Source organism: Panicum virgatum, chromosome 4K, assembly GCF_016808335.1.
Source record: "Panicum virgatum strain AP13 chromosome 4K, P.virgatum_v5, whole genome shotgun sequence".
In the NCBI taxonomy this organism is placed as follows: Eukaryota; Viridiplantae; Streptophyta; class Magnoliopsida; order Poales; family Poaceae; genus Panicum; species Panicum virgatum.
This window is the reverse complement of record NC_053139.1, coordinates 8824129-8837827: the sequence shown is the minus strand read 5'-3', so window position 1 is coordinate 8837827 and position 13699 is coordinate 8824129. Positions and strand designations below refer to the sequence as shown.

The 13699-nt window shown below is 48.5% G+C and overlaps 1 protein-coding gene across 1 annotated transcript; it reads left to right on the top strand.

Moving 5' to 3' along the window:
• Positions 1 to 7032: 7032 nt before the first annotated feature.
• Positions 7033 to 9077, top strand: LOC120704662 (zinc finger protein CONSTANS-LIKE 16-like). The gene is made up of 2 exons (XM_039989139.1): positions 7033 to 8270; positions 8367 to 9077. The coding sequence occupies exons 1-2, from the start codon at positions 7176 to 7178 to the stop codon at positions 8610 to 8612; spliced, it is 1341 nt and encodes a 446-aa protein (XP_039845073.1). The 5' UTR covers positions 7033 to 7175; the 3' UTR covers positions 8613 to 9077.
• The last annotated feature ends 4622 nt before the right edge of the window (positions 9078 to 13699 follow it).

Sequence of the window (13699 nt, the reverse complement as noted above, 5' to 3'; positions counted from 1 at the left end):
CTTCAAGAAGAAGAAGAACAAGGTTTTGGAAAAGTGCTATGCATGTGGTAAGCTTGGACACTTCTCCAAGGATTTCCCAGATCGGGCAGACCGCAGGGCCAAGAAAGCAAATGAGTCCAAGGATGTCAACATGGTGATCATAAGCAACACTGGAGATGGGTACGGTAATTTACCTACAGTTCTTTTAGTTTTTTAATCCACGAGTTGGTGGCTTGATACGGGTGCTAATGTTCATGTGTGTGCTGACATCTCTATGTTTTCTTCTTACCAGACCGTCCAGAACTTCTCCGTGCTGATGGGGAACGGTTCACATGCTTCTGTTCATGGTGTTGGCACGGTAGACCCGAAGTTTACTTCGGGGAAGATCGTGCAGCTGAGGAACGTGCAGCATGTGCCCACTATCAACAAGAATCTGGTCAGCGGGTCAGTCCTATGCAAGGACAGGTTTAAGGTAGTGTTAGAGTCCAATAAATTTGTCGTGTCGAAACATGGACATTTCGTTGGTAAAGGCTATGATTGCGGATGTTTGTTCCGCTTTTCTCTTGCTAAATTTTGTAATAAGTCGGTGAACCATATTTGTGGCAACGTTAGCGATGATGCGAGTGTTTGGCAATCACGTTTATGTCATGTTAATTTTGGTTTGCTGTCTCGGCTTTCCAGCATGTGTTTAATTCCGAAATTCACCATTGCTAAAGGTTCTAAGTGCCATAGTTGTGTGCAATCAAAGCAACCTCGGAAGCCTCACAAGGCTACTGAGGAGAGACACTTGGCACCTCTAGAACTCATATATTCTGATCTATGTGAGATGAATGGTGTGTTGACAAAAGGTGGGAAAAGATACTTCATGATGTTAATTGACGATGCGACTAGATTTTGCTATGTTTATTTGTTGCGAACTAAGGACGAAGCGTTAGACTACTTTAAAATCTATAAAGCTGAAGTTGAGAATCAACTAGAGAGAAAGATCAAGCGTCTAAGGTCGGATCGTGGTGGCGAGTATTTTCTCAAAATATTTGATGAATTCTGTGAGGAGCATGGAATTATTCATGAGAGGACGCCTCCCTATTCTCCCGAATCAAACGGGATTGCCGAGAGGAAAAACCGCACGGTGACTGACTTGGTTAACTCCATGTTAGACACAGCTGGTCTTTCTAAGGCATGGTGGGGGGAGGCTGTATTGACTTCGTGTCATGTCTTGAATAAAGTTCCAAACAAGAATCAAGATCAAACTCCATATGAGATGTGGAATGGGAGAAAAACATCACTTTCTTATCTGCGCACGTGGGGGTGCTTAGCGAAAGTTAATGTGCCTATTCCAAAGAAGCGCAAGTTGGGACCTAAGACAGTGGATTGTGTCTTTCTAGGATATACTCAGAGGAGCATTGCTTATAGATTCTTAGTGGTTAAATTTGAGATACCAGATTTGCATGTTGATACTATTATGGAATCTCGTGATGCAACATTTTTTGAGAATATTTTTTCTATGAAAGATGTGCATAGCAATTCTAGATTTTCGACAGAGATAACTTCTCAACCTGCAGTACCTATCGAGTCTTCTGAACAATCCGATGAACATGAGCATGTCCTAGAGAAGGATGACAGTGAAGCTCCTAGAAGGAGCAAGAGACAAAGGATTGTAAAATCCTTTGGTGACAATTTCACTGTGTACCTTGTAGACAATACTCCCACGTCCATTGCAGAGGCATATGCATCTTCAGATACAGATAATTGGAAAGAAGCAGTCCAAAGTGAGATGGACTCAATTCTTTCTAATGGAACATGGGAGCTCACTGAACGACCCTATGGTTGCAAGCTAGTAGGATGTAAGTGGATATTCAAGAAGAAGCTTAAGCCTGACGGTACTATTAACAAGTACAAGGCTTGGCTTGTTACTAAAGGGTACACACAAAAGGAAGGCGAAGACTTCTTTGATACTTATTCACCTGTCGCTATATTGACCACTATTCGAGCATTAATTTCTTTGGCTGCCTCATATGGTCTTATCATTCATCAGATAGATGTTAAGACGGCTTTCCTAAATGGAGAGTTGGATGAGGAGATCTACATGGATCAGCCTGATGGATTTGTAATGAAAGGTCAAGAAAACAAAGTGTGTAAGCTTTTGAAGTCTTTGTATGGGTTGAAACAAGTACCTAAGCAATGGCATGAGAAGTTCGACAGAACTTTAACTTCTGCGGGTTTTATCGCTATGGTGGGGGTGGAGGAGTGATATTATGCTTGTATGTGGACGACATACTGATCTTTGGCACAAACATTGATGTGATCAATGAGGTCAAGTCCTTTCTTTCAAAGAGCTTTGATATGAAGGATCTAGGAGAAGCTGATGTTATCCTTAACATCAAGCTTATTAAGGTTGAGAATGGGATTACTCTTTCACAATCCCATTATGTGGAAAAGGTCTTGAGCCGTTTTGACTATATTGATAGCAAGCCTTCTCCAACACCTTTATGACCCTAGTGTGATGTTGAGAAAGAACAGGAAAATTGCCAAAGATCAACTGAGATATTCGTAGATTATTTGTTCACTCATGTACTTAGCTAGTGCAACGAGACCCGACATATCTTTTGCTGTGAGCAAATTGAGCAGGTTCATGTCAAACCCGGGTACTGATCATTGGCATGCATTTGAAAGGGTTATGCGCTATCTAGCAGGTACTATGAGTTATGGGATTCACTATTCTGGGCACCCTGCTGTGCTTGAGGGATATAGTGATTCAAACTAAATATCTGACGCTGATGAGCTATATGCCATGAGTGGGTATGTGTTTACCCTTAGAGGTGGTGCGATATCATGGAGGTCTTGCAAATAGACCATTTTGACGCGGAAGCAGAACTTACTGCTTTGGACACAGCCACTGTTGAGGCAGAGTGGCTGCGTGAGCTCTTGATAAACTTGCCTGTGGTTGAGAAACCAGTGCCGGCCATCCTTATGAATTGTGACAATCAAACGGTGATAGTCAAAGTGAACAGTGCTAAGGATAATGCAAAGTCATCAAGACATGTTAAAAGGTGACTGAAGTCTATCAGGAAGTTGAGAAACTCCGGAGTGATAAGTATGACTTATATTCAAATAAATAAAAACCTGTCAGATTCCTTTACAAAAGGATTATCACGGAATGTGATAGATAGTGCATCAAGGGAGATGGGTATGAGACCCGTATAAATTGCCACAGTGGTAACCCAACCTATGTGATCGGAGATCCCTGTGAATTAGGACTTGGGGAGAACAAGCTGATGGTGAACTGAGGAGAGTAATGGTTAAACCCTCTCTAAGAAAAGATGCAATACTCTCAGTTGCTGTAAGGCAGGTTGGCTATTTGTCTTAATGTATTTCTGTTGGCTCTAATGAGCAAAGGTGCTGTCCTACAGAGCATTCTTGAAAGAACACACCTATATGAGTCTGACTGTCTAACGTCGCAGTCTGTGATATTTGGGTAATCTCTAGTAAACTCATGAAGAGACCAGGGACTACGACGTATATGCTCCACCCGCGGAGAAGGCTACTGGCAGCCATGTACTGGTTATGACTTTGAGTGAAACTTGTTCGCACCAAACTTGCAATTCAAGGCGTAGTCTATTGTTCAAGTTGTGGATAAGTGTAGCTTGGAGCTCTAGGTGAGAATTCAACTTAACAGTCCTCACTAAAACACTGGTATATCAAACAGTAGTGAGAAACATGCAAAATCTATAAATGGGTATTTGAGATCTAGTGGGGATTATTAGATTTATGGGCTTGGCCCATATAAATAATTCTAATAAATCTCAAAGGCTCATTAGCGCTAAGAGGAGGTACACCATCTATTAGTCTCGTATTGCTAATGGACGAGGGTGTAGGGGGTTTTTCTCCCTTTAAATACGGACCACCTCACTCATGGAAAAAGTGCACCATAGATCGTTATACGTGGAGTCCCCAAGGTTTGGGAATTCATAAGAAGATCTAATCTGAGTTAGGGTTTTGCCTCCTCTCGTTGCTGCGCCACTACCGTAGTCTTCTCCATCCCGAGCGCCGGCATACACCGGCAAACGGGAGAGCAGGTCTCCGGAACCACTCGCTCTTGTGATCCTGCACCGGGAGAGGGCGAATAAGGTTTTTTTGGGAAGCGCTAAGCGTGACTGCTCATCTTCTTCGCCACGGCTCGTCCTCCGTCCAAGTCAGGAGCTGCGGCGTACCGTCATCTGCAACGCCGGTTGCTGCGCTCCGTTCGAAGGACCGTCTTCGTCTCGTCTGCACCTTTCGTCTTCCGGCGGCTCCCGCAGTACGTATTTTTGTGATCAGATCTGTTTCATAATCATGTTTTCTGAGATCATGTTTATGATATGCGTACTGTCTAGTATGTTAGAGTCATGCATGCTAGGTTTAATTTTTGTCATGATAAATCTAGTTCGGAATTTAAACTTACAGTTGTCTATTTTTCAACACATTGCTGGGGAATGTCGGAACTGAATGCTACGGCTCACTCGAGGAAAGGAAGGTAAGAAAGACGACTTGGAGCTTAAGCAGCAGCTACCTTTAGGGGGTGTTTAGAAACAGGGACTTCAAAAAAGTCACAGGGATTTTTTAGTATTTAGAAGTATTAAATAAATATTAATTATAAAACTAACTGCAGAACCCTGGGGCTAAACTGCGAGACGAATCTAATGAGGTATCTTAATCTATGATTAGCGAATGGTTACTGTAGCATGACTGTAGCAAATTATGAATTAATTAGGCTCATTAGATTCGTCTCGCGAAAAAGCACTCAGCTGTCAAAAAACATTTATAAACAGATTTTATTTAATAATATAAAATAGTAAGATTCCTTTTGATGTGATAGGGACTTTTGAAAAAAATCCTGGAGCCAAACAGGCCCTTAGAAGCTGACGACCTGTACCTTCGATGCGACATGCAAGTGCTGATCCATTCGCTTCGCCGTGGGATGAGGATGTGACATGTGTTACCCCCCATGTTCAAGCCGGAATTGGCGAACGTGTTGGAATTGAGTGAACTGCCGAGCAGAGCAGTCGTCACTAGTAGGACTTGGCAGGTGGGCTGCTTGCAAATTGTTACTTCCCGGCGGTTATGCTTGTCAAGTGATCGCATCAGCATGGACGACCAACGGTTCAGATGGAACAGAGCTCTATAGTTAACAAAACCGTAGTCAAGATCAATGGTAGATAGTCAAAACAAAATTTTCAGGGTCAATTGCTTGAACGTTTCTGATACAGAATGCACCAAGATGCGTAATCGTTATTTTTCTTATGTTCTATTATCTGACCAAGAACTAGATAGAAAACTTTGCAATACATATTCTCAAGAATTCATAGCCAGTCATCTAAAACGAAAAGTCATCGTGAAAATGTTATTTTCCTAGCTTGACAGCCCAGATTCTTCAATACTCTTTTAAGACAAGGGAAAATTCGATTCGTGCCACCACAACTCCGTGAAATTGGGTGTCACGTTCAAAATCATGCCACTCAATGGCATGGATTTCAACATGAAATCCAACTTCAAAAAATTGTAGTGGCATGGAGTTTTCTTTTGTAACTTTATTCTGTTACTTCAGTCTCTTCCATAACGGTGGAAATGAGCAATGATTTTTCTGATGCACAAAACAAATTAAACCAACGTATTGGCAAAGTGCGCGTCTGTGTTCCATTAGTTTCTTGGTTACTATGAAATTTCTGTCAAATTATGTAAGTATGCAAAGGGGAGCAAAAAATACCTTTGACTCACCGTAAATTGCTGAGGGCCTAGCTTTAAACCCTCGTTACGTTCATATATACTAATGATATTACTTTTGTTTCTAGGCACAATTTAGTCTCCCAAGAAAGAGAGAGCTGAGACAAAGAAAGCATGCACAAGGCACTATTTTCTTTGCCAGGGTAGGCATGCATTTGCAATTTACGGGGCATTATCTTCACTGGATAAGACCTGTATAATTCTGGCATATCAAGTCGGCATCGCCGTGAGTCCGAGTGTTTTGTAAGCCCATGCGACCACGCTGCTACGCTCCAAGCGGTCATCAACCACTATGTTCCACCGTATCAACATTTCGAAAACGATTCAGATCCCTGGCTGGGGACCATAGAGGCCAAATATTTTCTTCATGTTTTTCGGGTGTGCAATTTTGCAGGCTTCCAAATTTCGGGCATGGCAGCTGCGAGCGCGTAGATCTTCCTTGGGGGACCATACGTCCATGACGCGGCGCACAAGCTAAGCTGCTAGTATCCAATTTTACTTCACCTCTCTAGTAAGGACATCGGGAATGCATAAATGACAACATTACAATTGAAGTTCCAATCATTGTCAGATCTATTCACTTTGGAACTTTATTTTGTATATGCCAGCTCCAAATCTTCGTAATAAGTAGGATTAGATCAATTTAGGGCATTTGGAATTGTTTGTGTATTCAGGACCCATTTGGACGAGTATGATTTTATAAGAAACAGTTAAAATGGTTAATAATGTAGGAAACAAAAAAAAATTGACGTGATTTGAGATCGGCGGTTTTGTAACTGAAACGACCCATGTATATGTGCATGCTTTCGAACTTGTCCCTCTTTTAAATTTTATAAAAATCCAATGGACAAATAAAACTATTTCTAAGGTTTACAATGGTAACAGAACATGTGGTAACGTGTAACATAGTAAAATGTAAGATGTAGGAGGAGTTGTTTGTGATCGCTGTGCTAGGGGAAAAAATGGAATTCAAGGAAGACTTTTCTTGCAGGGTTCACACGGTCCCACTGCCAGCGTGAACCCACAGCAACCGTGAGAACGACGGGGAAAGGGCTCTGGGCGTCGCGTAGATGAACCGGGTGGCCCACCGGAAATCCCGTCGGAGCCAATCACAGGCGCTCGCGCCGGATGCTGCATGCCCTTCAGCCAATCACGTCGCAGATAAGACCTGCAGGTGAGCCCCTCCGCGACACCAAAAGTGCAAAGTACACACCATGGGTCCCCCCAAAAGCGCACAAGCCGGGCCCACTATCTCCTCCCGTTCTATACTACAAAACCTAAGCCCACGATATTTCCGGCACACAAAAAAATTGTAATCTACCGTACAAAGATCAAAGTGTACATTCATACATGTGATCTGAGTACTTGCGCCCATATCGAGCGTACAGGGGACATCACTGACGAGCAAGATCGCTGCACGCTGCCGTTGAGGAGAGATGATTGCCACGGGCAGCTTGGCGAAGAAGGCGGCGGCGGCCGGGGCGGTGGGCGGCAAGGCGGCGCGGGCCTGCGACGGCTGCCTGCGCCGGCGGGCGAGGTGGTACTGCGCGGCGGACGACGCGTTCCTGTGCAAGGGGTGCGACACGTCCGTGCACTCGGCGAACCCGCTCGCGCGGCGCCACGAGCGGCTGCGCCTGCGCCCGACGTCGCCGCTGTGCGCGCCGCCGGCGCCCGCGGGGGAGGAGGCGCGGCGCGAGCCTCGGGACGAGGTGGTGCCCGCGTGGTTCAAGCGCAAGGCGCGCACGCCGCGGGGCGGGCACGCCAAGAGCCTCGGGCAGGCGCTGTCGCGGCGGCTCGTCGTGCCGGAGGCGGCGAGCGGGGCGGACTCGCCCGAGGGGCGGAACGGGGAAGAAGAAGGGGAGGTGGAGGAGGAGGAGGAGCAGCTGCTCTACCGCGTGCCCGTCTTCGACCCAGCCCTCGCTGAGTTCTGCTCGCCGCCGCCTCTTGAGGACGCGGCGGCCGTCGCGTCGTCGTGCAACGAGGACGGCGCCGTCGAGGACCCCGCGAAGCCGGCTCCGGCTCCGCCGCCGGCGCAGCTCTTCCCCGACGGCCATGCCAACTTCGAGCCCACCTACGCCGAGCTCAGGGAGTTCGCCGCTGACATGGAAGCCCTCCTGGGGCGCGGCCTCGACGACGGGAACGAGGAGGACTCGTCGTTCTACATGGAGACGCTGGGGCTCCTCGACCCGGTGGACGCCGACGCCGCGCGAGTCAAGGTGGAGATCGACGGCAGCGGGGCCTGCGAAATTACCAGCGGCACGCTGGCGGCGTGCGGCCTCGAGCTGGAGGCGGAGGCATCCGACGACATGCTGGACATCGACTTCGACTACGGCTCGCCGGATCAGGAGACGCCGCCGGACGAGAAGGCCGGGAGCAACGACACGAGCGCCGACGCCCAGTTCTTGCAGACGAGCCTCTCGCTCACCCTCAACTACGAGGCGATCATCCAGAGCTGGGGTAGTTCGCCGTGGACCGGCGGCGGCGAGCGGCCGCACGTCAAGCTCGACGGCAGCTGGCCCCACGACTACACGGTACGTTCGCGCGCACAAGCATCACGTTGACATCGTGCGCATATGCGGATTAACTTAGTAATAGCTAGCTTAATTCGAGTATGGTTGTGCGTGCAGGGCATGTGGTTGGTGGGAGGACTCGCCGGCCACGGCGGCGAGGAGCTCTGCACGCCGAGGCTGGGGGTGATGGACGGCGGCCGGGAGGCCCGAGTGTCCCGGTACCGAGAGAAGCGGCGGACGCGGCTCTTCTCCAAGAAGATCCGGTACGAGGTGCGCAAGCTCAACGCCGAGAAGCGGCCGCGGATGAAGGGGCGCTTCGTCAAGCGCGCCACCGCCGGGGGCAGCGTCGCCGCCGTCGCGTAATGCCCCGGCCGCGTGCCGGGCCGGCCGGCCGGCGGCACGCCCCTCGCCCGGTCGTCGTAGATGATGACACGAACAGAACAACTCGTCGAAGCTGCTTTAAATTAGTTCATTCAACTTGAATGCAAATTTTTTTCACGGATCAGTTCGCCACGGATAGTAAGTTGTGCCTTCGAGTGGCGATGGCCGAATAATAATAATACTAATGCAGTAGTGCTAGCTAAGTGGATTGTAATGCTTGGTTACCTTGGACATATCAGAACTTCAGAAGTATTTTTGCCCTTGTTTCATCAGAGGGTTTGTCAGTTGGTGCTGGCTCTGTATATGCCCAGGATGATCATTGGCTGTGTTGCTGGGACTCTCATTTTCTTTTGGAGAAATGCATATTGTATACCTTCAAAAAGGACATGACAGGCCATACATGTAAATCATCAATACATTATTGACTGGATTTGTTGGGTGCCGTCATGATTTTATTCAGAAGGGTATGCTCCGTACATTTACAGAATTTATATTGAATTTTGTTTTTAAACTTCAAACCATTCGTGTAAAAAAATGATTATTACCATGTATATGATGCTGACAGCTATAACATTCCCCAAAAGAATAAGAAAAGTGAGTGACTACATAACATCCAAGTGTTTTAGGGGCTTCTTTTGTTTAAGATGTACAGCTCAGATTTTTATCTACCTAGCAATATCATTTGTTCTTATATGGTTTATACATGTGTGTTGCTACATGAGCAGAAATTTTTTGAAGCAATAAGAGGAGCATAAAAAATATGTTGTTTCGAGAATTAATGCTAGATACTACAATCTACCTGATCTTAGGGAGTAATGTTAGGGAGTATACTTCTAGCTATCTCTACTGGTCCGGGTGCCTTCTCTCAAGCAACTTTATTTCTATGTAGTATATTTCAGGTTTGTTTCTACCATTATTTGTGCCAAACCATCAATTACGAGAAGAAACCAATCTACATCACTACTACAAAAACAATTTGTAGTAACAGCTCTTTTTTTAGGGGCGGATAAAAAATAACCCGTTTCTACAAAAAAAAAAGCGAGGTTACTATAGTAGCTGAACCGTCCATAAAAATGCATTTTTAGGAGCACTACCCCATCACCCACCCCTGAAAATGGGTCCATCTTCAGGGGCAGGTGATGGGGTGATCCACCCCTAAAAATAGCATTTGTAGGGGTGGATCATCTTATGACCTGCCCAGCAAAGTTTGAATGCAGGAAGCGGCAGGGGCGGGGGTTAAAAAATCGATGTCAACGGCAGCAAGGGCACGAGCGCACTACTACAAAAAAACATTAATCGTGACCTTTTAAAATGGCCTCGGAGGCGGGCGGGCTGGTGGCCCGCCTCGATTAACCATTACCGGCCCACCGTCCATACAACCACCTCGGTTAATCGATTAAGCGAGGCGGGCAACCTTACACAATCGCCTCAGATAACCATGTATTAACCGAGGCGGTCGGTTTATGCCGACCACCTAGGTTAAGGGATTAACTTAGGCGGCACATCTTAAAACAACCGCCTCAGTTAATAGCGATTAACCAAGGCGGTTTCGTAAGGTTGTCCACTTCGGTTAAGTTTCCTATATATAATAGCCCAACCCCCTTCTTTTTCCCCGCTGCTCCTCCTCTATTTTTTCGTGTTTTGAGCTCAAAACACATAAATTGGCCATTTTAGAGGGGGATGTTTTACCCTTGGATTTGATGAAGGGGGGCACCGCAAGAGGTTGATTTCTTACTCTCCAACTCTCTTCTTCTCTCTTTTACATGATTTAGGTGCATTTTTCTAGATCTAGATCTAGATATAAATAGAGGAGAGAGAAAACCGGATCTGGAGCTACTCGGATGCATTTTTTTCTTATATTGATCTGCTTATATGACTTTAGTTTCTCGAAAACCATCGATCAGATCGTTCGAATTTTAGATTTTTTGCAAAAACATCCATCCATTTATTGAAAAACAGACCGCATTTCAGGACACTCCGCAATTCACAAAATAAACTTTTTTTTCCTCACCAAATGACTTTAATTTCTTGTTGTGCGTGTGTGCAAGGTCTCGAGAAGAGTGGATGTACAAGTTAGCGCAGGTTGGCAACGATATGACTTTCCTTCATCATGTGAGAAAATTTATTGCCGCTTTGAAAAAGCATCGTGTGAGTCTGGGTTGGGAGCGCACGATTTGTCCGTGCAATAGCTGTCAGAATAAACATCTCCAGAAAGATATCGTGGTGCAATCTCACTTGATCCGGCGTGGTTTTATCAAAGATTACACCGTCTTAATGTTTCACGACGAAGGAGATCCAAGTGTCATCGGTGCATCTGAACGAAACTCGTCGATGACCTCGATGGTGAATGAAAGAGGACAACAACCCTCGTCATCAACAGTAACAACGGGCAGCAACAGTGCGAATCGCGATTACATCAACATTGATGAACTTCTCCAAGATATGGCGTGCAATGATGGTGATGGGCATGGTGATGAGCAGGGTGATTTGCTGGAGCCCGAAGATGCAGAGATTTTTAAAAACCATGCTAACCGTATGGACCAAGATGATGTTCTGTTTGGGAATTCGAAGTGGCCGGAGAATTTCAAGGAGATGAAGCAGGCGACAATTGATCCGCTATATAAGGACAATCCAAAGCATTGAACAGCGTTGCATTTTAACCTCCAATAGTTGATGCTGAAGTCGCGCCATGGGTGGTCCGACACTAGCTTCAACGACTTATTTCGTATGCTTGCTGACACATACCCAGAGGGTAACAAGGTGCCCGCCAATACCTATCAAGCGAAGAAGATGATCCTACCAGTGTCGAAATAGCTTAAAAAGTTCCACGCATGCATTAACCCACTCTTTTTCCTTATCTCTTCCGTCACTCTCTCTCTCTCTCTCTCTCTCTCTATCTCTCTCTCTCCCTCTTCTGTCACCCCCTCTGCTTCCCTCCTCCTCTCCCCTGCGGCGGCAGCACGAGTGCACGGGGGCGGTGTATCGAGCGCCCGACGCGGGGCCTGTGATGGTGGTGCGAGCGCCCGGCGTGGGGTCGAAGGACATGAGCGTGCAGCGATGGCGGAGCACGAGCACCAAGCGTAGTGCAACTTCACCATCGAGCCGCCGCTGTTGGTGCAGAACCGAACGATGAGCCTGCGGTCCGAGGAGGAGGACCTCAACTTCGAGTTCTCGGTGGGCAGCTACCCTATCCCATGATGGCCGCGGACCAGCTCTTCTCCAAAGGCAGGATCCTACCCCTCAAGAACAACGGCGTGCCTTCACTAGCCAGTCGTCCACCACGCTTTGCGACGTCAGCAACGACGACAAGAGGGCCTACAGAAGGAGATTCTTGGCCTACGGAAGGCGCGAAGCCGGCTGCGCACAGCCGGCGACTTGAAGCAGCAGCGGCGCGGGCTGCAATGTGAGGAGCGGCAGCCCGGAGCAGCGGCGGCACGGGCCGTAGCGCGGGACGACACGGCTCCGACCCCATCGACTTTTTTTAATTTTTTATTCAATCTATAGGGGGCGGGTCGATTTGTAGGGGCGGGTGAGGGCATGACCGCTCCTGCATAATGATTTTTAGGGGCGGGTATGTTACCCGCCCCTGTAGATGTTATGTTTCTAAAAATCTCATTTTAACCGCCCCTACAAATGCTTTATGTAGTAGTGTGGGCTTCATCATTGCAGTTTTTCAAAACAAATGACAAATTGCAGTCTTTAGCTACTTCCCTTGCAACTAATGCGGAAGAGTTGACAAATGAGAACATTACTGAAGCTTATGAGCAGGATGAAGAACACCAAACTTTAGATCCAGCTAAGGATTTTGAGGAAGGAGATGACCGCCACTCGGCGTTGGCTCGTGCGCCGCTCAGCAATGCACCAAGGCCCGCTCGCCGCCGCACCACACCCCCCTCCTCGCCACCACACTAGGCGCCGCGGGATAGGCACACCCCTTATCGCTGGCTCATGCGCCACCCGAGCGCAACGCTGCAGTCAGGCCGCAGCACCCCAGGCATAGCCATCCGCATCGCGCCCTGCGGACCGGTATAGGTCTCCGGAGTGGGATAGGGCTAGCTGTCGAGGATCGCCGGAGCTGTAGCGAAGTTAGAGCAAATCAAAGGATCATAGGGGGTGCACTTGTCTTGTGGGTGCATCGGATTGAGCTGACGTGGAGCATATATATATAGTGAAAAAAATAGATTCTATCACTTCTTTCATATTTTTCTGTGGGTGCATCGGCACCCGGGAGCTATAACTTCACCCTATCCTCGCCGAGACTGGGGCCGCACACCGGAGCCGCACCCTCACTGGAGCAGGGCTGCTCACTCCCAATGTGGAGCGGCGCCCGCACCGAGGTTGGGGCTGCGTGTCGGAGCAGGGCCGCTTGTTCCAGCGATGGAGTGGCGCCCACGCCGAGGCTGGGGCCGCGCGCCCGCCCCCGTGGCCGAGCGGCGTCCTCGCTGGAGCAGGGCCGCGTCCTCCAGGGTGCCTCCGGTCAGGACCCGGCCTTGGTTTGCGACAACTACTGGGACATCTGAGGAATGTGAGTACTCTACCCTGCCTGTGATGAGTGAATTGTCAACTGTGCGGTGTGATCGTGCGCTTGGTCTTTTGATTGCAGGTACACGGGCGTCGAGTGTCGACGGGGAGCTGCCGTGGAGGTGCTGTGGCTGATGGACCGTGCGGTGGACGGCGGTGAAGGGCAGCCGGGACCGGAGCTCGGACCGGGCGGCAGCTGTGGCGTCCACTCCTGGATCGAGAGCGCAAGCGGCGATGGAAGGCGGGTTTCTTGGTTTGCGCCACAAAACCAAGGAGGCGGACGGCGGTTGAAGACGCCAAGTCGTGGAGGCACGGGCGTCGATCTCGGGACTGACGGAGGCGATGGGCGTCGGGCGGCGTCTAGGACAGTCAAAAGGCCGAGGCGGGAACGGCGTCTAGGGCCACGGCGTGGAGGCGGGAATCTTCCCGCGCGTGAGGTTTTGGCGATTTTCTCAAAACCGGCCACCTACTCGGGTTTCGCGGACTCTCCAAAACCGCGGACCGGATCTTCGTCGACATGGCGGCATCACAGCAAAGACTTCGAGTCG

Excerpts from the sequence above, each read along its gene's own strand:
- LOC120704662 (XM_039989139.1), top strand. The coding sequence starts at position 7,176 with ATGATTGCCACGGGCAGCTTGGCGAAGAAGGCGGCGGCGGCCGGGGCG. Across the intron at positions 8,271-8,366 it reads GCTGGCCCCACGACTACACG|GGCATGTGGTTGGTGGGAGG; the intron begins GTACGTTCGCGC and ends TTGTGCGTGCAG.